This window comes from Saccopteryx leptura, chromosome 3 (assembly GCF_036850995.1).
Source record: "Saccopteryx leptura isolate mSacLep1 chromosome 3, mSacLep1_pri_phased_curated, whole genome shotgun sequence".
In the NCBI taxonomy this organism is placed as follows: domain Eukaryota; kingdom Metazoa; phylum Chordata; class Mammalia; order Chiroptera; family Emballonuridae; genus Saccopteryx; species Saccopteryx leptura.
Window position 1 is genome coordinate 79,128,399 of NC_089505.1, and position 26,410 is coordinate 79,154,808.

At 40.7% G+C, this 26,410-nt stretch overlaps 3 protein-coding genes and 1 non-coding gene across 4 annotated transcripts in view; 1 reads left to right on the forward strand and 3 right to left on the reverse strand.

Moving 5' to 3' along the window:
• The window catches only part of LOC136399328 (zinc finger protein 420-like), a 219,755-nt gene that overhangs the window by 168,072 nt on the left and 25,273 nt on the right, over nucleotides 1-26,410 (reverse strand). The window lies entirely within an intron of this gene.
• LOC136399338 (zinc finger protein 420-like) overlaps nucleotides 1-26,410 on the reverse strand; it is a 127,639-nt gene that overhangs the window by 75,960 nt on the left and 25,269 nt on the right. The window lies entirely within an intron of this gene.
• Nucleotides 785-18,683, forward strand: LOC136397153 (zinc finger protein 420-like). Its single transcript, XM_066371735.1, has 5 exons — nucleotides 785-998; nucleotides 9,730-9,856; nucleotides 14,682-14,755; nucleotides 17,534-17,656; nucleotides 18,243-18,683. The coding sequence occupies exons 1-5, from the start codon at nucleotides 984-986 to the stop codon at nucleotides 18,681-18,683; spliced, it is 780 nt and encodes a 259-aa protein (XP_066227832.1). The 5' UTR covers nucleotides 785-983.
• LOC136401630 (small nucleolar RNA SNORA51) lies at nucleotides 2,234-2,363 on the reverse strand. Its single transcript, XR_010750652.1, has one exon. It is a non-coding gene; the product is annotated as a small nucleolar RNA SNORA51 (small nucleolar RNA).

Below are 26,410 nucleotides of genomic sequence, written 5' to 3' on the forward strand. Positions count from 1 at the left end.
TTTACACAGTCTCAACTTTTTAAATCTTTGATAGAAGTCATTACATCAAAAAAGATTTCATATCATTTTCATTTTTAATATATTGTGTTAAGTTTAAATTCTGAGCCTGCATACCTGCAGAACCACAACCTAAAGTGGAGCCCTTATCTCCAAGGGATCTGCATGCTTATTAAAGCTAAACCATTCCCTTCTGGGCTCTTATTAAACGGCTGGATTTTTAAGAAAGGACATTATCTCCTTCAAACGTGGAGAGCTGCTCTGGGTGGAGCAGCATTGTTGCTTTGTTTACTTCTTTATTCAATTTGGAGAGTAGCTAGGGCAAGAGAAGAGAAAGAGAGCACGAGAGAGAGAGAGAGAGAGAGAGAGAGAGAGAGAGAGAGAGAGAGAGAAGGAGGGAAGACCAGGAAGCATCAACTCCCATATGTGCCTTGATCGGGCCATCCTACTTTTTTGAACCAGCGACCTCAGTGTTCCAGGTCAACACTTTATCCACTGCACCACCGCAGGTCAGGTAGCATTGTTGTTTTCATGAGCTGCTTCAGGTGATTTCAGGGTGAGCCCAAGGATTACCAGAAAGCATCCTGGAAGAATTTGCTTTCTGTTTTTGTTTTTCATATGATAAATTCTATTTAGAAGTCACAAAGGTATCCTGACTAGGTGGTATCATGGTGGATAAAAGTTGGACTGGGACGCAGAGGAAGGACCCAGGTTCGAAATCCTGAGGTCACCAGCTTTAGCAGACAGATGAAGACAGGAAAGAAAATACAATATGGTTTCCCTGCAGGAGCACTTTTGTCTGACTCCAGTGAGGAAGGACAGGAGTGTGGCCTTTTCAGCGTTTCCAGGTCCTTCTGTCTGTGACTGAGGTGGAAGTGGATAAAGGGGCTGTGTGGACACCTGTGGTGGCACATTCTCAAAATGCTGACCTGACTCCTCAACATACTATCACCTGAGAAAACAAGCAGGAGCAGGACCAGGACAGAATGGCTGCTTCTCAGGTAAGTGATGTGTCCTGCTCAGAGGCAGTGTTTGCTTTTCTTCTGACCTTCAGTGGATTTAGGACCCCCAACCTTTAGTTCTCTACTCCTGATATTCCTGCCTATTACGGTTGTTTCTAATTACTTATTTTTTTAAATTTCATTTATTGGTTTTAGATAGAGTGGAGAGAGGCAGAGAAAGAGGGGAGAAGAGTCAGGAGTATCAGCTCCTAGTAGGGGCTTCCCATATGTACCTTGGCTGGCTCGGCCCTGGGTTCTGAACCAGCAACCTCAGCATCCCAGGTTGATTACTTACCGACTGTGTCACCACAGTCAGGCTCTTTCTATTTTTCTTTTTTTTTAATGTTTATTTTATTAATTTTAGAGAGAGGCAGGGAGAGAGTGAGAGAAAGGTGACAACATTGATCTTGATCTATTCCTTTATGTGCCTTGCACAGGGATCAAACCAGCAACCTCTGCACTTCAAGACCATGCTCTTACCTACTGAGCCATCTGGCCAGGGCCCAGGCTCTTTTAATTGTCAGGATCAGCAGCTTATATACTTCCCTCCTTTGTCCCAGAGCTTTCTGTGCTTTCTATCCTGTGTTCAGCTCCCTGAGGGCATGAACAATTCCCACCATGAATTAATCACTTTTTTAATTCTTATTTTGAAATTAAATTTAACAGGGTGACATTGATCAACAAGAGTACATTGGTTTCAGATAAACACCTCCACAGCATTTGAACTATTGATTATGTTGTATTCCCATCACCTGGAGTCAAATCATTTCTCTCACCTTATATTTGTCCTTCCTCTTTATGCCCTTCCCCACACCCCTCCCCTTATTCTTCTTCCCCTCCTCCCCTCCTCCTGGTAACCTCTTTTATCTGTGTCCATGAGTCTCAGTTTTACATCTCACCTATGTGTGAAAACAGTTCTTAACTTTTGCTGATACACTTTTTCACTCAGCATAATGTTCTCAAGGTCCATCCATGTTGTCATAAGTGACACTATATCATCATTTCTTATGGCTGAGTAGCAATCCATTGTATATATGCACTACATCATCTTTATCCTATCCTCTATCGAAGGACACTGGTTGTTTTTATGTCTTGGCCACTGTGACTAACATGGCGATGTACATGCAGCTGCATGTGTCTTTACATATCAGAGTTTTTGAGTTTTGGGGGTAGATACCCAGTAGAGAGATTGCTAGGTCATGGTAGTTCTATTTTTTTTTCTTTTTTCTTTTTCCCCATGTCCCCCCATTCACAATACAGACCAGGCAAAGGGCCAGGGCTGAGGTGTAGATGGGTGGGTTTACTCTGCCTCCTCTTTCTGTACAGTCAGTGTAAGAACACAGCCTGCGGTAAGCACGGTAGTTCTATTTTTAATGTTTTGAGGAACTTTCAAACTTTCTCCCACAATGGCTATACCAGTTTACATTCCTATTAGCAGTGAATGAGGGTTCCTATTTCTCTGTACCCTCTCCACTGCTTGTTATTACCTGTCTTGTTGACAGTAGCCAATCTAACAGGTGTGAGGTATTATGTCATTGTAGTTTTGATTTGCATTTCTCAAATAGCTAGTGAAGATGAGCATCGTTTCATGTATCTGTTGGTCATTTGTATGTCTTCTTAGGAGTGTATGTCAGATCCTCTCCTCTTTCTTATTTGGATTGTTTGCTTGTTTGTTGCTGAGCTTTGTTTGGTCTTTATATGTATATATTTTGGATATTAACCCCTAATCGAGGCTGTTGTTTGCAAGTATCAATTCCATTTCATTGGCTGCCTATCTGTTTTGTTTTCAGTTACTTTTGCTGTGTAGAAGCTTTTTAGTTTGATATAGTCTTACTCATTTTTTCCTACTTCCCTTGCCATTGGGGTCAAAATCATAAATTGTTTTGTATGACCAAGGTCTATGAGTTTAGTACCTATGTTTTGTTCTATGTAATTTACTGTTTCAGCTCTTATATTTATGTCTTTGATCTGGTATTTTGTTTTTGTGTTTCTCTGAAGTAAGAAGTGAGGAGGCAGAGAGATAGACTCCCATACACCCCCGACTGGGATCCACCCAGCAAGTCCACTAGGAAGCGATACTCTGCCCATCTGGGGCATTGCTCCGTTGTAACTGGAGCCATTCTAGCTCCTGAGGCAGAGGCCATGGAGCCATCCTCAGCGTCCGGGCCAACTTAGCTCCAGTAGAGCCCTGGCTGCGGGAGGGCAAGAGAGAGAGAAATGAGAGGGTCAAGGGTGGAGAAGCAGATGGGTGCTTCTCCTGTGTGCCCTGGCCTGGAGTCAAACCCAGAACTTCCACATTGCAGGCCAATGCTCTACCATTGAGCCAACCGGCCAAGTCCCAAGGTCTTTGATCTGTTTTGAATTACTTTTTGTGCAGGGAGAAAAAAAAAGTTTCATTCTCTTGCATATGGCTTTCCAATTTTCCCAGCACCATTTATTGAAGTGGCTTTCTTTTCTCCATTGTGTGTTTCTGGCTCCTTTGACGGAGATGATTTGTCCATATATATGTGGTTTTATTTCTGGGCTCTTGATTTTTTTTCTCAGTGGACTGTGTGTGGCTATTTTTCTGCTCATACTATCTGGTTTGATTATCATGGCTCTGTAGCAGCGGTTCTGAACCTGTGGTCGCGACCCACAGGTTGAGAACCGCTGCTCTGTAGTATAATTTGAAATAAGGTATTGTAATTCTTTTGGCTTTTTTTTTTCCCTCATGATTATTTTTGTTATGCTGGGTCTTTTATTATTACATACAAACCTGATGATTTTTTTGTTTCATTTCATTAAAAAATGACTCTGGTATTTTGATGGGGATTACATTAAATCTGTATATTGCTTTGGGTAATACGGCCATTTTAACTATTTCATCCTTCCAATTTATGAACATGGAATATATTTCCATTTTATTTTGTCCTTTTCAATTTCTTTTAATAATGCTTTGTAGTTTTTGATATACAGATCCTTTACATCATGTATTAAGTTTATCCTAAGGTATTTTATTTTATTTTATTATTATTATTTTTTTTACAGAGACAGAGAGTCAGAGAGAGGGATAGACAGGGACAGACAGACAGGAACGGAGAGATGAGAAGCATCAATCACTAGTTTTTTGTTGTGCATTGCAACACCTTAGTTGTTCATTGATTGCTTTCTCATATGTGCCTTGACCATGGGGCTACAGCAGACCGAGTAACCCTTTGCTGGAGCCAGCAACCTTGGGTCCAAGCCGGTGAGCTTTGCTCAAACCAGATGAGCCCAGACTCAAGCTGGCGACCTCGGGGTCTTGAACCTGGGTCCTCTGCATCCCAGTCCGACGCTCTATCCACTGCGCCACCACTAGGTCAGGCTTATTTTATTTTTTGTTGAAATTGTAAAGTGGATTATTTTTTTTTAGTTTATTTTCTGGAGTTTCATCATTGGCATATATGAAAGCAGTAGAGTTTTGTATTTTGATTTTGTATCCCGTGACATTACTGTATTGCTTTATTGTTTCTAATATTTTTTTGGTGGAGTCTTTCTTCTTTTTTTTCTTTCTTCTTTTTCAGTGAGAAGAGGTGAGGCAGAGACAGACTCATGCATGCTCTTGACCGGGATCCACCCAACAAGCCCACTAGGGGATGATGTTGTGCCCATCTGGGACATTGCTCTGTTGCTCAGCAACAAAGCTCCTCTTAGTGACTGAGGCAGCAGCCAAAGAGCCATCCACAGTGGCCAGTGCCAACTTGCTCCAATTAAGCCATGGCTGCAGGAGGGGAATAGGGGGATGAGTGAGAGGGTAAAGGTGGAGAAACAGATGTGCACGTCTCCTGTGTGCCCTGACAAAGAATTGAAGTCGGAACATTCAAATGCTCTACCTCTAAGCCAACTGGCCAAAGCCTTGGTTTTTCTATATGCAGGATCATATAATCTGTAAAAAGTGATACCGTTACTTTTTTGTTGTTGTTACAGAGAGAGGGACATATAGGGACAGACAGGAAGGGAGGGATGAGAAACATCAATTCTTTGTTGTGGCTCTTTGTTGCAGCTCCTTTATTGTTCATTGATTGCTTTCTCATATGTGCCTTGATGGGTGGCCTACAGCAGAGTGAGTGACGTTTTGGTCAAGCCAGTGACCTTGGAATTAAGCCAGTGACTTTGGGCTTCAAGCCAGCAACTTTTGGGTTCAAGCCAGTGACCATGGGGTCATATCTAATCCCAGGCATAAGCCAACAAGCCCATAGTGAAGTTGGTGAGCCTGGGCTCAAACCAGCGACCTTGGGGTTTCAAACCTGGGTCCTCTGCATCCCAGTCTGAATCTCTATTCACTGCATCACTGCCTGCTCAGGCTTCATATTTCCCTTTCTGATGGAGGTAGTCAGTTCTTGTGGTGCTCTTCTGGGTTTTTTTTATTCATGAGTGTCTTCTCTCTGAAGTATCTCTATTTGCCTGTCTTTGATGTTACTGATTCCTCTTTCTGGCCTGTTGTATTAGCTAAACTTGCTACCTTACTTTTCAATTTATATATTGAGTTCTTCATCTTTGTTTGATTCTTTTTTAGAGTTTAAATCTTATTGGTGAAGAACTCATTTTGTTCATTAATTTGTGTTTCGAGCTCATTAATTTGCCTATCAGTGTTTTCCTACAACTCATTGAGTTTTTTTATAACTTCAATTTTGAATTCTTTGTCTTTTAACTCCAAGATTTCCATGTAGTTGAGATTTTTTGTTATCTATCTGAACTATATCTCTTTCTTGTGTATCCATGGCCTTTGATTTCTTCTTTCTTGATCCATTTGGGAGTGGTATTGTTAAGAACTCTAACAAGAAACAACTAAAAACTGAAAAATTAAAATTGATAAAACCATGAAAAATATTAAAAATTTATAAATAAAAGGAAATTTATAAGTAAAAGGAAATACCAAAGAACTGAGCAAAAATATGAAAAGAAATAAAAAACCGAAAGGAAAAGAATAAAAAATATAAAAGTTAAAGATAATGAAATTTAAATGAAAAAAAAAACAAACAAAATAAAATTAGAAAAAAAATAAATTTTTATTTTTAGATTTGTGAGGTTACTATTTCTTCCAGTAGGTGTTGCTGTACTACAAGTTTTGGCTCTGAAGTTCTTGGGAAGAACTCCACTGTGACCTTCCTGTTAATGATGCAGGCAGGGCCACAGTCAGTGGTGGTTGTGGTGTGTAGTGAGGGTTTTACAGCTTCAGCTTTATGGCTTTCCTGTTTTGTGGCTTTCAAGTCCTAGCAGTGGTGATTTGAGGTCTCTGGACACTCCTTCGCATCTCTCAAGAAACCAGGGGACCTGATGTAGAGAAGCTCTATTTCTCAGGGGAGAGAGTGGCTCTGAAGAGTTAGCTGTGGGGTCTGCCACTGCCACTCTTCCCACCCGCAAGGTGAGTGAGTTGGCATCTGGGAGGCTGGGATGCTGCACTTGGTCTCAGTGTAGAGAGTGGGCCGCAGGTAGATCACGGAAGTGTGGCCGGGACCCTGAGCTCAGCCCGCCCCTCTCTACTCTTAGTTTAGCACTTTCCTCTGCCTCACAGCCTCTCTGCTTCTCCTATCTAAGGAGGCTCAGGGACTGTGGGTTTTACTCTCCCTTTTATGGGAAAGAAAACCCAGCCAACATGGCCCTTCCTCTTTCCCACAGTGCAGCAAAGAAAAAGAAAGAAAAACCTGGTCCAGCTGGTTTCTCTCCTCTTTAAAGCTGACTGTGAGTGTGTTTCATCTTCTATCACCCTTTCAACCCGCCTCACCTTCAGTCCATTTGCTGTGGGGATCTTTCAGGTGCACTATGAGCCCAGTGGGGATTACTGCACTGTGTTATAATTTTTCAATTTGTTGAGATTTCAAAGGGGGAGATCAGGGGAATCTCTCATGCTACCAATACTCTAAGAACTTTCATATACTAGAAATATCCCCTTTGTGACAACGTGGGAAGTCAACTGTGTCCAACATCCTTATGAGGATGGGTCAGAGGCTTGCTTGAGCATCAGTAAGAAGGGAAAGTAGGCTGTAGTTTCATGTGGCTGCAGCATCAGCTCTCTGGGACAGGATTAAGGAAATGTACCTTCTACGGGTCAGAATAACTATGGAAGTTCTAGCAGAGAAGAGCAGCTGGAAGAGGCTTGCTCGCTAGATTGCTGAGAACGTCTTGCTATTTAAAGGGAATGTTAAAGAACAGAACGTGGGGAAACATTTGGATGGACATTTGCAAACATTACTATTCTTTAAAGATCATATTTAGATAATGTCCTTACGTTGTGTGCCTCTAATGTCACAGCAGATAATTATCCAAGAATGTATATAAAAATTTTCAAAGAAATTAGAGACAAAAAATCATTTGCTTTAAATTCTTTTATATTATCATGGATGTTCTTGTTGCTACTGTGTTTATTAAAAATGAGTATCACTGACACAGAGGACCCAGGTTTGAAACTTTGAGGTTGCTGGCTTGAGCATGGGATCATAGACGTAACCCCATGGTCTCATGCTTAAACCCAAAGTTCTCTGGCTTGAAGCCCAAGATTCCTGGCTTGTCCTAAGGGATAAGTAAGGGGGTCACTCGCTCTGCTGTAGCTTCCCCATCAGTGTACATATGAGAAAGCAATCAAGGAAAAACAAAGGAGATGCAACAAAGAATTGATATTTCTCATCTCTCTCTTCTCTGGTCTGTCCCTCTCTCTGTCCCTGTCTCTCTCACACACACAAAAAAAAACAAGTATCATTCACAAGTGATTCATGAAACTACAGAGTCACAATATCTTTATTTCATTTTATTTTCTATCATTTTGTTATTTTTAAGATTTTTAATCATTTATTTTAAATAGGAGAGAGAGAGCAAGGCACAAAAAGCATGAACTTCATATGTTCCCAGGGTTTTGAACTGGCAACCTCAGTGTTTCAGTTTGGCGCTTTTCCCACAGCACCACCACGAGTCAGGCTCTATCACTTTCAAATTGTACCTATTTCTTCTATTATGTCTTTGTGCATAGTGTGTTAATATTATTTGAGGTATTTTTTTTCTTCTTAAGATATTTTGGTTATTATCAGTCATAGGAACTTTGATAGATGTTAATGAGGTTTCTTATGAGGATTGGCCAGTGTTTTTACTTTTTTTGGAAACACTGTAGATTACATTTTTAATTTTTATTATTATTATTATTATTATTAGTTTTCCTTTTGTGGCAGAGACAGAAAGAGTCAGAGAGAGGGACAGATAGGGACTGACAGGCAGGAAGGGAGAGAGATGAGAAATATCAATTATTTGCTGCAGTTCCTTAGTTGTTCATTGATTGATTTCTTATATGTGCCTTGATCGGGGGTGGGGGATACAGCAGACTGAGTGACCCCTTACTTGAGCCAGAAACCTTGGGCTCAAGCTGATGAACCTTGCTCAAACCCGATGAGTCCATGCTCAAGCTGGCAGCCTCGGGGTCTCGAACCTGGGTCCTCTGCATCCCAGTCCGATGCTCTATCCACTGCACCACCACCTGGTCAGGCTAGATTACATTTGAAGTAAAACTCAAGGTCTACACTTCACTGTATGTTTCACAAAGCAGTCTCACAGCAAGGAAAGAAATACCTTGTTCTAAGATTACATATAGTAAATTAGTGGTTGTTATGCATCCTATTTCTTGAGAACAAGAAATGCCTTTAAAATTTTAGCTCAAAGTCATGTATGCATTTTCCCTTGTTTTCTTTATCTGTGCTATTCAGGAGTGCGGCACATGGACTGGAGACAATGGTGTCACTGGTAAAAAGAGAGCTTGTTAGCTGTGTGGAAACACAGGCCCCATTTCAGAACTCCTGATTGAGAATCAGCATTTTTAGAAAACGGCAGTTTACTGTTGCCCACGTCAAAATTGAAGAAGTATGTACAGTTCCAGCTCATTGTGACGTTTCTACCTGAAAAATATACACAACTGATCATGAGTGATACACATACAGCACTGACAAATCCACATGCCTGGGTTGATGCATTAATACTATTGATGAATTTGAGAGAGAGTGAGAGAAAAGCCATGAACTTGCTGTTTCACTTATTAATTGGTTGATTTCTTGTATGTGCTTAAGCAGGAATTGAACCTGCCTGAATACATTGGTATTTCAGGAGAATGCTCTATCCAATTGACCTACAAGGTCATGGTGATGCCTTAATTTTAAAATTTATGTTCTTGGAAAGCCAAGTCTGTATAGTGGATTTATGGACATGTGTAATCCTTGTTACTCAATGTTAGAGAATAAGTTAGAGAATATTACTGTGTGAAAGATTAAGAAAACAAAGGAGACAAAAAATTTTTAGAAAGCATATTGTTGCCTGACCAGGAAGTAGCACAGTAGATAAGGCAGTGACCTGGACACTGAGGACCCGGATTTAAAGCCCTGAGGTCACTGACATCAACCCAGGGTCCCTGCCTGGAGCGTGGGGTTATAGACATTACCCCATGGTTGCTGGTATGACGCCAAAGGTCGCTGGCTTGAGAACCGGGTCACTGGCTCAGCTAGGGTCACCTGATCAAGGCACATATCAGAAAGTAGTTAATGAAAAACTAAAAGTCCCACAGCTTGAGTTGATGCTTCTCATCTCTCTTAAGCTAGTTTGTGTGACCCTCTTTCTCACACACACACATTTAGAAAAACCATATATTGTCTTAGGACAAAACCACTTCTAACCGTGTTTTCTTTTGGATGGGATTATGAACTCAGACTGTGAACCTCTGTTAATGTGTCTTTTCTTCCAGAAACCATTGACCTTCAGGGATGTGGCTGTAGATTTCTCTCAGGAGGAGTGGGAATGCCTGGACCCAGCTCAGCGGAAACTGTACCCGGATGTGATGTTTGAGAACTACAGGAACCTGGTCTCCCTGGGTGAGGATGACTTCCTTTATTAGGGGGAACATCACATGGGAGCTTCTGCCCTGCAGGTTAGGTTTTAGAGTCCTGCCATCAGGGAACAAATATGGGGGTTTGCTGGTGTAGAAATAAAGGCTTCATGATGCACATTAATTAGAGCTCAGTGTATGAAAATTTACATGTTTAGAATGATTAAGGTGCTATCAGAAAATGGTATTTTAAAAGTTATTTCTAAGAACATTGTTGTTATATTGTACCATGTCTTCTCACCTGGGGACAAAATGAATTAGAAATTGGAGCTGTGAAGGAAAATGACAGTATCCTTCCACCCAGGTAGGTGGGATGAGGAAGCAGATGAGGCAGGGAAAAGACCTAAAACTCATAGAGGAAGCCAGACTTTAAAGTGTGGTTGGGAAGCTGCTGCAGTGGAAAGGGCTGTGAGAGGCCCAGGTGTATTCTGGTTGCTGTCAGAGAGGGACAGCTCGTCTCCAACACATCCCGTGTTCCAGCATCCTCTCAGGACTCTGCTTTTGCTCTCGTGACCTTCATCATCACATTAGCAGTGGGGTCCAAGTCTTCCCCTTGGACTGAGGGCTGCCATGATGACTCTTCTTCATAGCTTTGGGCATCACAGAAAACCTATGCATGCACCTGAGGAATTACATGATAAGCTGTTTTTCTCATTTGGCATTTTTGACAGAAATGGTTGAGATCCTCAAATTGGGTGCAGAAATTTCAGGAATGCTGGGGACAGATGCCATGTCTTCACATGTATCATTTCTTTCTTCTTTATTTTTGCCAGAGACAGAGAGGGACAGATAGGGATAGACAGGAAAAGAGAGAGATGAGAAGCATCAATTCTTCTTTGCAGCACCTTACCTGCTTGCTCTTTGATTGCTTTCTCATATGTGTCTTGACTGAGAGGCTACAGCAGAGTAAGTGATCCCTTGCTCATGCCAGCAACCTTTGGACTTCAAGCCAGTGACCATGGGGTCGTGTCTGTAATCCCATGATCAAGCCAGCAATCCCATACTCAAGCTGGTGAGCCTGTGCTCAAGCTGGTGACCTTGAGTGTTTTGTTATTTTTTTAGATTTTATTTATTCATTTAGAGATACAAGAAAAAGAGAGAAAAAGGGGAAGAGCAGGAAGCATTAAATCCCATATTTGCCTTGACCCAGGAAACCCAGGGTTTCAAACCAGCGACCTCAGTGTTACAGGTTGATGCTTTATCCACTGCGCCACCACAGGTCAGTCATTAACAAGGTTTTAAACGTGGGTCTTCTGTGTCCTCATTCTGTGCCCTATCCCCTACACCACTGCCTGCCTGTTCAGGCCAGATTCATTTCTAATCCTATGGACATTTCCCACAAGGCTGTACAGAGTGTAGAGTCAATGATTTCATCACAACACAAAGCATCTCCCCAAAGTGTTAGGTTCAAATTTTGCTTTAATTCAAATTGTTCTTATGCTTAGTATGAATTATTGTTACAAATTTCTGGTATCGGCCTTAGCACTTTGGTTCAGTGGGAGATCATCGGCTTACCATATAGATATCCTGGGATGGATGCCACTCAGGGCATACAGGGGACGTGACCATCTGATTCTTCACCCTTCCCCTTCCCCCTTCTCTCTCTTCTTCTCTCTGTCACTCTCTCTTTCCCTCCTGAAGCCATGTCTTGTTTGGTTCCAGTGTATTATCCTTGGGCACAGAGGATGGCTCTGTGGTATCTGCACCTCAAGCACTAAAAATAGCTCAGTTGCAACCATGGCCCCAGATGGATAAAACAACAGCCCAGATGGAGGTTTTCAGGTGGATACATAGAGGTGCATGCACTAGTCTATCTCTCATCCTTTAACTTGGAAATGAAGAAAAAAGTATTTCTAGTCAGTATTTTTAAATTCTGCACATTAGAGTAATTTCATATCTCTCCTTATCTTGGAATTCTTCAATAGTGACTGTTATAGGCGACCTTGGAGTATTGCCCAGCAGGTAGGAAAGTGTCTGTTGTTACCTGCTTTCATAAACACTGTAATTCTTTTTTGTGCACTTGAGAGCTGCCTGTGACTGTGACTTTTTATGTTTTCACTTTTTAATGAGATTTTTGTCATATTTGTGCTTTTAGATTCACAGTGCTAGTACAACATGCAGAATTATTTTTCTTTGGAAAGAAGAGGGATACAGCATTATTGAAAAGTTCATATTTAGGAAGAAGCAGCTTTGTTTCTTAATTCAGGTTTATTTCAGGGAAAAGCAATGATGAGGTTTTTCATTTAGTTTTTCAGCATGTTTCTTTCTTAACGGTGTGCTTAATCTGAAATGTTTAAAGATTAGATTAGTCTGTTTGTATTTCAGAACTTTCTAATGCATTTTTATTTTGAAATGAAGATTATATTTTTTAGGTGGATTACAGCCTACACATTTTTATAAGATTAGGTGAAATACAGTAAGCCAGAATAACTTTTTTATGTCATTTAAATATCTTTATTACAATTGTACTTTGCAGTTTTTTGTTTGTTTTTTATTTTTCTGAAGTTGGAAACAGGGAGGCAGTCAGACAGACTCCCGCATGCTCCCGACCGGGATCCACCCAGCACGCTCACCAGGGGGCGATGCTTTGCCCATCTGGGGCGTCGCTCTGTTGCAACCAGAGCCATTCTAGCGCCTGAAGCAGAGGCCACGAAGCCATCCTCAGCGCCCAGGCCAACTTTGCTCTAATGGAGCCTTGGCTGCGGGAGGGGAAGAGAGAGACAGAGAGAAAGGAGAGGGGGAGGGGTGGAGACGCAGATGGGCACTTCTCCTGTGTGCCCTGGCCGGGAATTGAACCCGGGACTCCTGCACGCCAGGCTGACGCTCTACCACTGAGCCAACCAGCTAGGGATGCAGTTATTTTTTAATGATTTGAATACATTGTCTAAGAAATTGTTTTGCTCTAGAATGTCATGATGCAAACTATTTTCTGTTTGAGGGTACACTCAGTTAAAAATTATAGTTAATATACAAGAAATTTTGATCACTGAAACAATTTTCAAAATTCTGCAGATTAATTTTCTGTTCTTAGTTTGCATTTTCTTTTTCATTTAGTATTATTTTGAACTAGTTTCAGATGTACAGGATAGTGGTTAGACTTTAATATACTTTATAAAATCTGAAAATATTCCCCTTGATATTTCTGGGACCCAGCATAGTTAACACAGTATTATTTACTATAGTCCCCACGCTGCACTTTACATCCCATGACCATTCTGTAACTACCACTGTGTTCTTCTCAAGTGTTGTTACAACATTTTATTTCAGTCTTCCAACTCCCCTGCCCTCTGAGAGCTGTCACTCTGTTCACTATACCTGTGAGTATCTTTCTGGTTGTTTATTCATTTATATTGTTCTTTACATTCCAACTATAACTGACATATGTTACAGGTGTTTCTCGGCCAGACTTACCTCACTTAGCATAATACCTTCTATGTGTGTCCATGCTTCTGTAAATACTTTGATTTCATTATTTTTTATCATCCATTTATATTTTAATATTTATATTCACATTCTTGATATTTTTTTCTTTATTTTACAGTGACCCTGATCTTATTTTCTTCATTTTAAGATGACCTTCTATGTTTTTTTGTTTTTTTTTTTTTTGGTTTTTGTTTGTTTTTTTACTGAGAGTAAGAGAGAGCAAGGGAGAGAGATGAAAAGCTTCAACTAATAGTTGAGTCACTTTAGTTAGTTGTTCAGTGACTACTTCTTATATTTGCCTTGACTGGGTGTCTTCAGCTGAGGCAGTGACACCTTGCACAAGCTATTGACTTTGGAATCAAGCTAGTAACCATAGAATCATGATGATCCTATTATGATGAAGCTGGCGACCTTGATAATATTTTCTCTTTTTCTGTCTCTTTTTTATTTTTTTTTAGTGAGAGAGAGAGGGACAGTCAAAACAGAGTGGGAAGAAAAGCATCAATTTATAGTTGGGACACATTAGTATTTTATTGATTGCTTTCATATATGTGCCTTGTAGGGGAGTTCAACCTGAGCCACTAATTTTTTGCTTAAGCCAGTGCATTGGGCTTGAAACCAGCAACCATGGGCCATATCTATGCCAGTGACCTACTGGGCATAGATACTCATAAGCCAGTGACCCCACTGTTAAACAGGTGTGCCAACACTTTAGCCGGCGACCTTGTGATTTTGGCTCTGGTTCCTCAACATCTCAGCCAACACTCAATTTACTGTGCCACCACCTGGTCAGGCCTGATGTCTTTGCTGTTAATCTTTTGAGCCTGAACTCAAGACAAATGAGGTCATGCTGAGGCCAGAGAGCTCAGGGATTGAGACCTGGTACTTCAGCATCCCAGGTTGACACTTTATTCACTGCATCACCACTGGTCATGCTGTTCTGTTTTTGATATCTGTCCTCAGTATTGCAGTCTCTGTGTGCTTGAAAAATTACTCACTTTTTAAAAAATGGTCTTTACAGTACATTCCCCATGTACTGCCATTCTCTTGGCACTCTGTCTTGCAAAACAGAATGATATTTCAGGAAGCAGTGAATCTACCAGTTCATTTAGCATACAGCACTTTCATTTCTGTGTTTCTTAAGAAGGAACTGGTAATTGGGAATGTTCTTACCATGTTGCCCTTGTGTGCTTGGGTGTTTCAGCAGATATTGTTATAATAGATGTAAGTTTTTATTCCTCTCTGATGTGACTTTTTTCATTGTTACCTTTCTTGGTTTTGCCTTTAACTCTTAATCTGCCTTTGGTGTACTTAAAATGTAATTTTGTCAATACTTGCTGGTATATCCATTACCTTGTGTCATAACTGTCATATTTTGTATCTTTCAGCTGTGCCATCTGAAGACAACATGACTTTGTATCAAAAGCCAGGAATCAAAGATTTTTTCTCTACAAGAATACTTGTAAGATATGGAAGGTGTGGTTTTCATAATTTAAACTTAATAAAAGCCTCAAAAATTTTAGAAGAGTGGTTAGAAAAAAAAAATTAATATGGACAGAGCTAACCTGCCACAATTGTTTGTTGTTATTTACATATAGTGGTACCTTGACACACAAATTTAATTTGTTTCTAGGCCGAGCTTGTGACTCAATATCCTTGTGTCAAATGAAATTTCCCCACTTAAATTAAGGGGAATACAATTAATCTGTTCTAGTTTCCAAATACCACACGGATTTTTTGTTTTATGTATATAGTTTTAAGTTAAATGTACTTTATAGATAACAAATACATACATATATATATATAATAAGAGAGAATATAAAGAAATAAACTGGTTTATGAAGTGTATTTATCTTCAAGTTCATGTGAGGGGAAGGAGAGTGGCAAAGGAGGTTTTTATTTTGTGAGCTATCACTTAACATAACTTCCTCTCTACACACTTAATGCTACATTTGATTGCAAAATTTAATTTACACACTACATTATATGTATTTTTATTGCTATTTTTTACTTTGCTTAATCATCATTTTCTTCACTGACTTTTGGCTTTTTTGCCACACTTTCACTGAGAGGCCGTTTCAACAAAAACCTTTCTTTTTTTTTTTTTTTTCATTTTTCTTTTCTGAAGCTGGAAACAGGGAGAGACAGTCAGACAGACTCCCGCATGCGCCCGACCGGGATCCACCCGGCACGCCCACCCTGGGGCGACGCTCTGCCCACCAGGGGGCGATGCTCTGCCCATCCTGGGCGTCGCCATGTTGCGACCATCCTGGGCGTCGCCATATTGCGACCAGAGCCACTCTAGCGCCTGGGGCAGAGGCCACAGAGCCATCCCCAGCGCCCGGGCCATCATTGCTCCAATGGAGCCTTGGCTGCGGGAGGGGAAGAGAGAGACAGAGAGGAAAGCGCGGCGGAGGGGTGGAGAAGCAAATGGGCGCTTCTCCTATGTGCCCTGGCCGGGAATCGAACCCGGGTCCTCCGCATGCTAGGCCGACGCTCTACCGCTGAGCCAACCGGCCAGGGCCAACAAAAACCTTTCCATGGAAGTTTGTTTCTTCCTCCTTTTCAGAACGTTTGGAAGGCCATTTAGTGGAAGTTGGCGGAAGCTCCTGATTTAAATATCTGCTGGTGACATAAAGCAAAAAAATTTCTGCAAGTGACTGCTCCTTTCTCAAATTGCTTGCAAAATCAAGTGCTTGTGTGTCAAGGTACCACTATACTTAGAGAGAGTGGTATGTAGAGAGAAAGAGCGAGACAGTGACAGTCAGAAACATTGATCTTTTCCTGTATGTGCCCTCGCTGGGAATCAAACCAGCAACCTCTGTGCTTCAGGATGATGCTCCAACCAACTGAGCTATCTGGCCAGGGTGGGACTGTTATTTGTGCTTAACTAGTTTTCTAAATAGGTAAAAAACATTACACATTTGTGAAACTCCATCTTTAAGTCAGCTACATTGGGTATCAGTTAGTTACTAAAAATTCAAATTGGTTCTGGCTGGTTTCTTCAATGGTTGAGTGGCCAAGAATGTGGGTGTCCTGGTTTCAATTCTGGGTCAGGGCTTACAGAAAAAGCAAACATATTATTCTTTACCCATCCCCCTCTTGCTTCTTTCTCTCTCTTCTCTTCCCACAGTAATGGCTGGATTGCTTGAGTAAGCTGGCCTTGGACACAGAGAATTGCTCTTTGATCTCTTCTCCAGGCACTAAAAAAATGGCTCCATTGCTAATTGTTGGGCAGATAAAATATATTATGCTCACTTTGTTAAAGATGGCATTGCCCACATGGAAGTTGTCACCCAGGTGATATTAATGTGTGTTGGGGGCAGGCTATGGGCAGGCAGGATCCTTGTAGCCTGGGGCTTGGTTTTAGAACTAAGCCTTTCCCACCCTTTTTGATGTGGGGTGGTACAATCCCATCATGCCCCAGATAAGTAAGTTTGTATGATATTAGACACTTCCCTATTTTGTATATTGGATTAAAGGTTTGGATTTCTACACTATAAAATGGGGGCAGAACGGGAACTTGCTCTCTCAGTTCCTTGGATTAGCATCAGAGAGCAGAGCAGAGAAAGGCCATGTGGAGGAGGCCAGGAGAAGCAGCCAAGATGGCGGAGTGTTGAGTGAGAAGCCAGTTTGTGTAGAGTTTGTGCAGGGAGAAGGAAGGAGATGGGGAACAGAGGTGAATAAGTCCGGTGAGCTAGAAACCTTTGATTCTAGGAAACTCAGATAAGTCAGTAGCTTTGTGAGCACTGAATGTGAGTGGGTTTTGGAGCCCAGTGTGTGTTTTTACTTGCCTGCCGGGTGCAAGCTAGGATTAAAGATGATGGCCCACCAGTTTTTGGCTTCGTTGTTTCTTTACTGACTGTTCTGAATCCAATGTGAACCTGCATGAGCCAGGCGGCTATAGTAGTGGCCCTGGCTACTGGCTTTACACTAATGTCCCCATATGGGCAAGCTTGCCCAACAACATAAAAAACTATTCCGTTACTATTATATCTTTTTGAAAAGGAAATCTGGAAAAGTTAGGAAGTTATATAAACTTTGGAGTAAATAATGATTGGATTTGGTTTTCAAATGTTTTTCCATTTCAATGTCTATGATATTCATTGACTTTGTAGCAAATTTTGTACAGCCAACATAGTTTAATAGGTATCACAGAGTAGTTATTTAGGAATAAGTGTACATGTTAAATGAAATTGTACCTTTCAGTAAAAGCATATCTATCTTTGATGATTGCCAGAGTATGCATAATGAAGACAGAAGTTATCGATCCAATGAACATTGGAAGAACTTTAAACAAGAATCAATTTGTAATCAAAATGAGAAAACTCCATTTCCCAAGAACCATTATGAACATGAAAAAGTATTTCACTGGATATCACATTCTAATACTCATCAGGTTATTTATGGTGTGGCGATAACAAAGGAACAAAGTAAATATGGCAAATCTTTTACACAGAGAATATTCATACTGAGGATGAAGCTTACACTTATCATTTATGTACCAGCGCTTTCAGTGAAATATTCAATGTAAATATACTTAAAGTCCATAGTGTAGAAAAACTTTGTAAATATAAAAAATCAGGTAAGACATTCAGTTGGAATTCATGTCTTAATTTACCTGAGAGAAATATTCACACCAAAGGGAGACCTCAGAAATGCAGACAGTGTGGCAAAGCTTTTAGCCATTCCTCAATTCTTTTCAAGAAAATTTATAGTGGAGAGATGCCTCATAAATATTTAGAATATGGTAAAACCTTTATCTGGAAATCAAAGCTTAATATACATCAAAAAATTCACACGAGAAAAGCCATACATGTGCAGACAATGTGGTAAGGCCTTTAGCTGTTCCTTTAAACTTACTAGACATCAAAGAACTCACAAGAAGAGAAACCATACAAATGCAGAGATTGTGTCAAAGCTTTTACTGATTGCTCAACTCTTAATAGACATCAAAGAACTCACAGGAGATAAACTATACAAATGTAGATAATGTTCCTCAGATCTTACTGGGCATTAGAAAATTCATACTGGAGAGGTCTCATAAATGTTTAGAATGTGTCAAAACCTTTATCCAGAAATCAAAGCTTACTATACATGAAAGAATTCATACTGGAGAGAGACCATATGATTGCAGGCAATGTGGAAAAGGCTTTAGTGGTTCTTCAGATTTTACTGTACATCAAAGAAATCACACAGGAGGTAAACCATATAAATGTAGAGAATGTGTCAAAGCCTTTAACGATTCCTCTACTTTTACTGTACATCAAAGAATTCACATGGGAGACAAACCATACAAATGTAGGGAATGTGGCAAAGCCTTTCAAACTTTATCAAGTCTTACTAGACATCAAAGAGTTCATACTGGAGAGAAACCCTACCAATGTTGAGACTATGGCACAGCCTTTAATTCCTTCTCACAGCTTACCTGACATCAGAGGACTCATACTGGAGGGAGAAGCCTTTGACCAGTCTTTAAATATCACTCATCATCAGAAACATTATAGTGGACAGAAAATTTACATTTGTAGGGAGTGTATTAAGGTTTTTGCTTGGCAGGGGAATCTTAGTAAGCATTCAAGAATTCATTATCAAGAGAAACCTTACAAATATGGAGGTTGTGGCAAAACTGGAAATGACTGCTTTCTCCTTCCTAAAGAAGAGAACACATACTAGAGAGGCACCTGGCAAATGTCAAGTGTGGGGCAAAGCCTTTTACCTGCACTCAAACCTTGCTGAACATTGCAGAATTTGTAATGGAAAGAAACAGTAAAAATGTCAGTAATTTGGCAAAACATTTAACTTTTGTTAAAACCTCTGACCATCAAAGAATTAAGTGTTAAAAGGCAATTTATGTTCCAAAGTCTTTGTCCTGATTTCTATGTTAGTCAACATCTGCTGAGACTGGATAGAAAAGTAACAGACATAAACAACATGGGAAAGCATTAGATGGTGTGCAAGCCTTACTTGACACCCCTGTGAGCGACAGAATTTAGCCCACCTCATGGCTTTCACCATGTTTCACCCTTAGCTGTGTTCTTTGTGTAACTTACCAAATAGTTGCTTTTTATGGTTTATTTTTTAACATTAACCTAAAATTTAGAAGGCTGAGGAGTCTGCAGATAGATCCTACTAAAGGCTTGTACTCTGGATCCTGCTTCTGTCTGTGCATTCTGCCAAGGTCTATGAGTAGACTACAGGCATTCTGTGCTGGTCCTCCAGAGCTTGTGAATCATCCATGTGTCTTTTTTTTTTTTTTATCTGCCTTGTGGTCTCTTCTGTAACTGCTGCTCACCCTCCAGTATTACAGTGCTCTGCTTCACAAATTTTAGTAATTAAAAATAATCCACCTTAGTATAATTAGGAAGTTCTTTTAAACTGTTGAGCCTATGTGTATTATTTCATTTTTTTATTTGTCAACGTAAACAAATTTACATGGTTTGATACACAAAAATGCATTTTGTACATTAGTAACCTGAAGACGTAAGAGTAAGAGAACTGAGAAATAAATGTGTGTGCATGTCTTCATAAAGGTAGGGAAATAATATATCAACATAGGTAATTCAACAAAGCCGATAAAGTTACTTGCCAAGTAGAAATCTCACAGATTTCTAATGTGAATCATTTTCTGTACATTGCATTTCTGTACAATTAACTTTTTCCGCTAACTCATGAGTTTGGGTTATAGAAACGTACTATGCAGTTATCTCTTTTACTTTAGTAAAAAACCTACTAGAGTTATTTCTTTTTTCTATGGTCATGGAATGCTACTTATATGACCTTAGAGATTTTAAGAATGGCTTCTTTGGAATGTAGAGACATAGAAAAATCAACAGGAAAATGTAGTTAATTTCACAGAAAACACACGAAGTTTCACCTTTAGTGCATTTCATTTTTCCATTGGAGAATAACAGCATTATATCAGAGTTTTAAAATTATTCTCAGTCCTGGCTTGTGGCATCAAGGGTAGAATGTTGGCCCAGCATGCGAATGTCCTGGGTTTGATTACAAGTCAGGACAGAAATGATAAGCACCCATCTGCTTCTCTACTTCTCTCTTGTTTCTTTCTCACTCCTCCAGCTGCCATGGCTCAATTAGAGCAAGCTGGCCTCAGGCACTAAGGCTGACTTGCTGGCCTCTGCTTCAGGCGGTAAAAAACAACTTTGGTTACAAGGAAGTAAAGGCCCCTGTCAGGTGGGGCATCACCTCCTAGTGGGCTTGTCAGGTGGATCCCAGTTGTAACACCTGCTGGAGTCTGTCTCTGCCTCCACTCTTCTCATTAAATTAAAATTTTCTCACTTTTTGTTAGTGATGTCATCCAAGTCAGTTTCTTCTCTCTGCCAGTGTGTTTATCTGAATACTAAGTGATGTCCTGTCACTGTGTTCTTCTGACATTGCATGAAGTGAGCACACACAGGACAGTATTGTCACTTTAATAGATGCTTCATAATAAACCTGAATCCCAGTAGCAGTGAGACTGTGGGACGAGGTGGGAGGTGAAGAACACCAAGATGCGGAGTTGATGTGAACGCTGTGTGTGGAGAGAGGACACCTGTTCCCATGCTGCACAACTGGCTCAACTCAGGAAAATGAAGTTTGTTTTGGTCCTTCCTGGATAGCTTGGTTGGTTAGAGCATCGTCCCAAAGCACACAGTTTGCAGCTTTGCTGTCTGGTCAGCACACATGCAGTAACTTCCTACTTTTTCCTTCTCTCTCTTATCTCTAAAAATTTACAAATAAGCATTTTAAAAGTAAATTAAAAATAAGTGAGAGAGCCCTGGCTGGATGGCTCGCTTGGCTGGAGCATTGTCCTGCAATGCAGAGCTGGCTGGTTCGGTCCTTGGCTGGGGCACATACAGAAACAGATTGATGCTTCTGTCTCCCCCTTACCCCCCTTCCTCTCTCTGGATTCAATAAAAATAAAAGATTGAAAAAATAGAAAAAAATAAAGACCAAAAAAAAAAATAAGTGAGAGAATTAGAGATACAGAGATAGACTCCATCATGATCTTGGCTGGTTCTGAAATGGAGTTGGAAAGTCTGATGTGGAGAGTTAACTGGAGCTGGGAGTGAGGGAGTGGGGCACAGGCTCCAGAAAACTGCTTAATGTGACTGTTTCTTTTGTTTGTGTGAAAGGTGACCTCCCCTCCCTGCTGTGGTTGAGACACCAAGGTTCCATAAGAGACAACGACCCAAGTGGTGGGGGAATCAGAAGCTTTGGGGGGCTGTCTATGCCACACACTTCACTTCTCTCACAGGGCTGCTCTGCTCTCTCTCCTGACATGGGGATGCAGGCTTTATTTCTCACAGTTTCATCTGACTTTGTTTCTGTGAGCAGGGGGACATTCCTCTGCCCACAAACCAGTTGGTAGATGAGAGATGGGAGAAAGCAAAGTAAGAATATCTTTGGGATAGGATAAAAAGTAAAAACATATAGACTCAAAATTATTTTACTCAGACAGGGACAGGATAGGTGACAGTTAATATAACAATGAAGGGGTCCCTTGCTGTTTGCTCTGGTGGGGTGGTTGTGCCTGGAGGGGGCAGGAAAGATTACTCTTACATTACAAAGGTATGGTAGCCGACACAGTAAATGCAAAGGTCAAGAGACAGGCTCAATGAAGGTAAGTATTCACCTTTGTTAGCAAATACTGTTCTATGACAGGGCTACTTGCCATGAACTGCTTTTAGTTTTAGTATCAGACCATCCTGTGTGGTTACTTCAGGTCTCTGAGTTTGCAAGGCCACCATGCAGGCCTCTTCTGAGCTTGTCATGTTCACGGTGTGGCCCCTTTTTGTCCACAGTGTCTAGAGTTCTAACTTTCCAGCCTTAATGACCTCAGATGCTTTACCCACATCGCTTCCAACAGTGATCATACTATTGCGTTTCAAATTTTCATTTTCTGCTTTAATATTTTTTAAATGCTTTATTATTTTAGATTTTTGTTCCACTTCACAAGCCCCTCACCTTTGGTAGCCCTCAGCTTGTTCTTCATATCTTTGGGTTAGTGGATGTTTTGGGATTTTTGGTTAAGTTTTCTAACCCTGTAGACCCTTTTCTGTTAAAAAATAAAAAAGCACTTTTTCTGTCTGACCTTTGAGTCACTTGTAGATCTTGTATTCAGTGCATTGTTTCTAGAGTTACAATATTTTTTTCCCCTCAGAGTAAAGTTGGGTCTGGGTACAGGGCAGGTCACGTATCTCCTCACCTGAGCTATCTTTTTTTTTCTTTTTTTTTTTTTTTTACAGGTACAGATTGAGAGAGAGAGAGGGATAGACAGGGACAGACAGGCAGGAATGGAAAGAGATGAGAAGCATCAATCATTAGTTTTTCGTTGCAACACCTTAGTTGTTCATTGACTGCTTTCTCTTATGTGCCTTGACTGTGGGCCTTCAGCAGACTGAGTAACCCCTTGCTCAAGCCAGCGACCTTGGGTCCAAGCTGGTGAGCCTTGCTCAAAGCAGATGAGCTGCCGCTGAAGCTGGCAACCTTGAGGTCTTAAACCTGGGTCCTCCGCATCCCAGTCCAATGCTCTATCCACTGCACCACTGCCTGGTCAGGCCACCTGAGCTATCTTAATGATATCTTACCTCCTCTAACCATCAGGCCCTCAAACATCCTGCCAATTAGTCACCTCCCCCATCACTTAACTGAACATTTTCTTACTTAGCACCACAAGCCTCCTCCCATTGTTTTGCTGATTCATGTAACAGAACTTTTTGCCTTGCAATGTGAAATACTATGACTAGTGAGGCAACAAAACCTTGATTCCTGCATTGCTGCAGAAAAATAACTCAATCAAGAGACAAATAGCCTAACTGGGCAGTGTTGCAGTGGATCGAGCATCAACCTGGGATGCAGAGGGCTTAGGTTTGAAACCTCAAAATTTTTGGCTTGAGTGCAGGCTTACCAGCTTGAGCGTGGGATCATCATGATCCCATGGTCACTGGCTTGAGCCTGAATGTCGCTGGCAGAAGTCTGAGTTTGCTGTCTTAAACCCAAGGTCACTGGCTTGAACAAGTGACCTTGGCTGTAGCCCCCCATTAAGGCATATTATGAGAAAGCAGTCAATGAAAAACTAATGTGCCACAACTGTGTGGATGCTTCTCATGTCTCTCTTCCTGTCTGTCTGTCCCTGTTCATCCATCATTCTTTGTCATTCTCTGACTAAAAAAAGAAAACAAATAAAGCATACAAAACAAGTCTTTATTAGCTGTGCAGGAATACACAGGCAACTCACCTGTGAGAATGAGGGACCCGATTATATATGGAGTTTAGTTATTTATGTGCTTTATCTTCTTATTTACCTATTTTCATTATATTGCTATATGGCTGATACCATATCAAGAAATTTAAGACCACCAATCTCAATGTGGTGAGGGAGGTCTGTTCTAGCTTAAAGAGTTTCTTAGATCCTGCATACCAAGAATGCACTTCCTTTACCTTTCCAGCTCATGTCTAACTAGCTACCTAACCTAACTCTACCAAACCCTGTCCTGTATAGGCTAAGGCTTCTCTTCCACTGGTGCCAAAGCCACTAGAATCTCTGCCCATCTCTTCACAGATGCATAAATTCCTTATAAATCTCATCAGGCCTTGAGTGTCCCGTCTTTTGCGACCCAACAATAATATTTTGTGTGAGGTCCCTTTCTATGTCCACGTTTAAAAAATTTGAGAAAGGTTGCCTGATCAAATTGGGTCATAGCTGACAGCATTGAACTGGGATGCTGAAGACCGAGGTTCAAAACCCTGAGGGGTTGAGTTTGGGCTCACCACCTTGAAAGCAGGGTTGCCACCTTGAGCATGAGATCATAGACATCATCCTGTGGTTGTTGACATGAGCCCAAATGTCGCTGGCTTGAGAGGAAGTTTCCTGACATGACCAAGGGGTTATTGCCTCACCTGGAGCCCCTGGATAGGGCACATATGAGAAAGCAGTCAATGAGCCCTGGCCAGATAGCTCGGCTGATTGCAGCATTATTCTGGTGCATGGAGGTTGCCAGAAATTTAGGCAGGGAACCAACAGTGTATTTGTACAAAATCTCATAGTGGCTGCCAAGTTTTTTTTCTCAGGGAGAATTTGTTTAGCCCATTTATTGTCAGTCCCTCTGTTAGAAAATGTCCTGACTGAAATCAGGCAGGCATCTTTCTAGTCCGGTTGTGCTCTGAAATCCAGGTTTTCTCTCTGGTTTTTCTGATTCTTGTTTCTGTTAGTCTTTGTCTGATGTTTTCTAAAATATGATTTTTAAGGCCTGAATTAAGTTCTTGCATGCAAAAAAAAATTGGAAATGCTGGCTCTGATATTAAAATAAAAGAGCTTCATCCCCAAGTTTTTTGCTTTAAAATGGGAACTTGTAAGGAGCGCTCATTGAAATTTAAGTAGAATGGAATGTGGATCATTAAGACTTGCTAATTTGGTTGGTGCATTGTAAAGTGTGTTCTGTGTTGTCTTCAGAGTTAAGATCCAAATAGTAACTCAGTTATTAAGATTAATCAGATTTATGTGTTATACCTATGTTTCTGTGCTGTAAATTGTCTTGTTTGTGTAAAATTGTACTCAGGTCTGTGAAACAAAGGAATTAAGCAAAATTAAGCAGGGCTCTGATAGGTCATTTCAAGAATTTGTCTCAAGCTGCTTCAGGCAGTTGGCTGCTTGTCAGGCCACATCCTGCAAAAGGGGCCCTGATTAAATTGGGAATTTGGTTCCTCTGATGCCCTGAAATAGACTTAACAATACAAAAGACTTTTAGATACAGGAGCTGATGTATCTGTTATGCTGAGCAACATTTGCCTTCTTTCTGGCTCACTTATGCAATGGTCACTGAGCTGCGAGGCTTAGGGCAAAGTTAATTTCCCTAACAAAGCCCTAAGTTTTTTACAATGGGAAAATAAAGTCATCGGATTTATTTTAGCCTTGTGTGCTCTCTAAATTGCCTGTTAATTAATAGGATAGAAATGTTTTGAAAGCTATGGGAGCATTACTTGTAAAATCATTTACATATTTTGTCAGACTTTGGAATTAATGTGAGGACAGGTATTCTTTACAATCCTCAGGGTCAAGGCATTGTAGAGCATGCCCAGGAAATGCTTAAAGTTCAATTTTAAAAAATTATAAAGTGGGAGTCCTGCCTTGGAACTCCTGTAGATCTTCTTTATTATGATTTTTACTTTAAAAAATTATTTGAATGCTAGTGTACAGGGCCATTGAGTGGCTCAGAGACTCGTATCCAACAAGGAAAGCCTTTCCTGAAGTGCAATGGAGGGATCTGCTCACAGGAATAAGGCAAGGGCCAGACCCTGTTCTCTTGTGAGGCCAAGGATACATGTGTTTTGCCTAGGTCTGCTGAGGCTCCTCAGTGGGTTTCTGAAAGTTTGGTAAGACATCATGTGTCAGTAGGAGAGACTCACCGATAAGAGCAACTATATAAAACTTAATTTACTTTTAAAAAGTTTTTAAACATTTTTTTCCTCAGGACTTACTGCAGCTGAGGCATTTTACTGCAGTCGAGCAACGGCCTAAGTCTCTCATGTTATACTGGGCTATATTAACTGTTTGAGGAGCCACTGTGCCACTTCAGCCTCAGGCATTGTAAAGTACCAAAAGCTGCAGAATTAATATTAATATTTTAAGAGGCTTGAAGAACATTTTATTAGTTTGGGTTAAGGTGTGCAGAGAAAGTTTGAGAATAATCTCTGTACTGTGTGATTGGCCTAAGACCAGGATGGCCCTTGGCATTGTATTATAAATGCAAAGGTAAGGAAAATATGGATTCCCTGACATTTCACCACACCTGTGGGGAAAGGGGTGAATGGCTAGCCAGGTGCAGGAAGAGAAAAGCCAAAATAAACCTTTTCTTATAGTAATGAGTCATTTGCAGGTATTTGTCCCCACGAAAACTACCTCTCCTATGTGAATGCATGTGGTTAATGTGTGTGACTCTGGACAGAGAGATGACGGATAAACCTTAGAGAATATAGGAATGCCTTTTAATATGTAAAGAGACATCTTTCTACTATTGTGTTGACTTGTAAATTTTGTTTTCTCCAAAATGATGTATGCCTTGCAAATTGAACATGGTCCTATCATGTTAAAGGACATATGACTATAACCAATAGT

What these genes read in the sequence shown, in the direction of transcription:
- LOC136397153 (XM_066371735.1), top strand. An exon ending in TTTTCTCTACAAGAATACTT is followed by an intron (nt 14,756 to 17,533) that starts GTAAGATATGGA and finishes GATGATTGCCAG; the next exon opens with AGTATGCATAATGAAGACAG. An exon ending in ACCATTATGAACATGAAAAA is followed by an intron (nt 17,657 to 18,242) that starts GTATTTCACTGG and finishes AACTCTTAATAG; the next exon opens with ACATCAAAGAACTCACAGGA.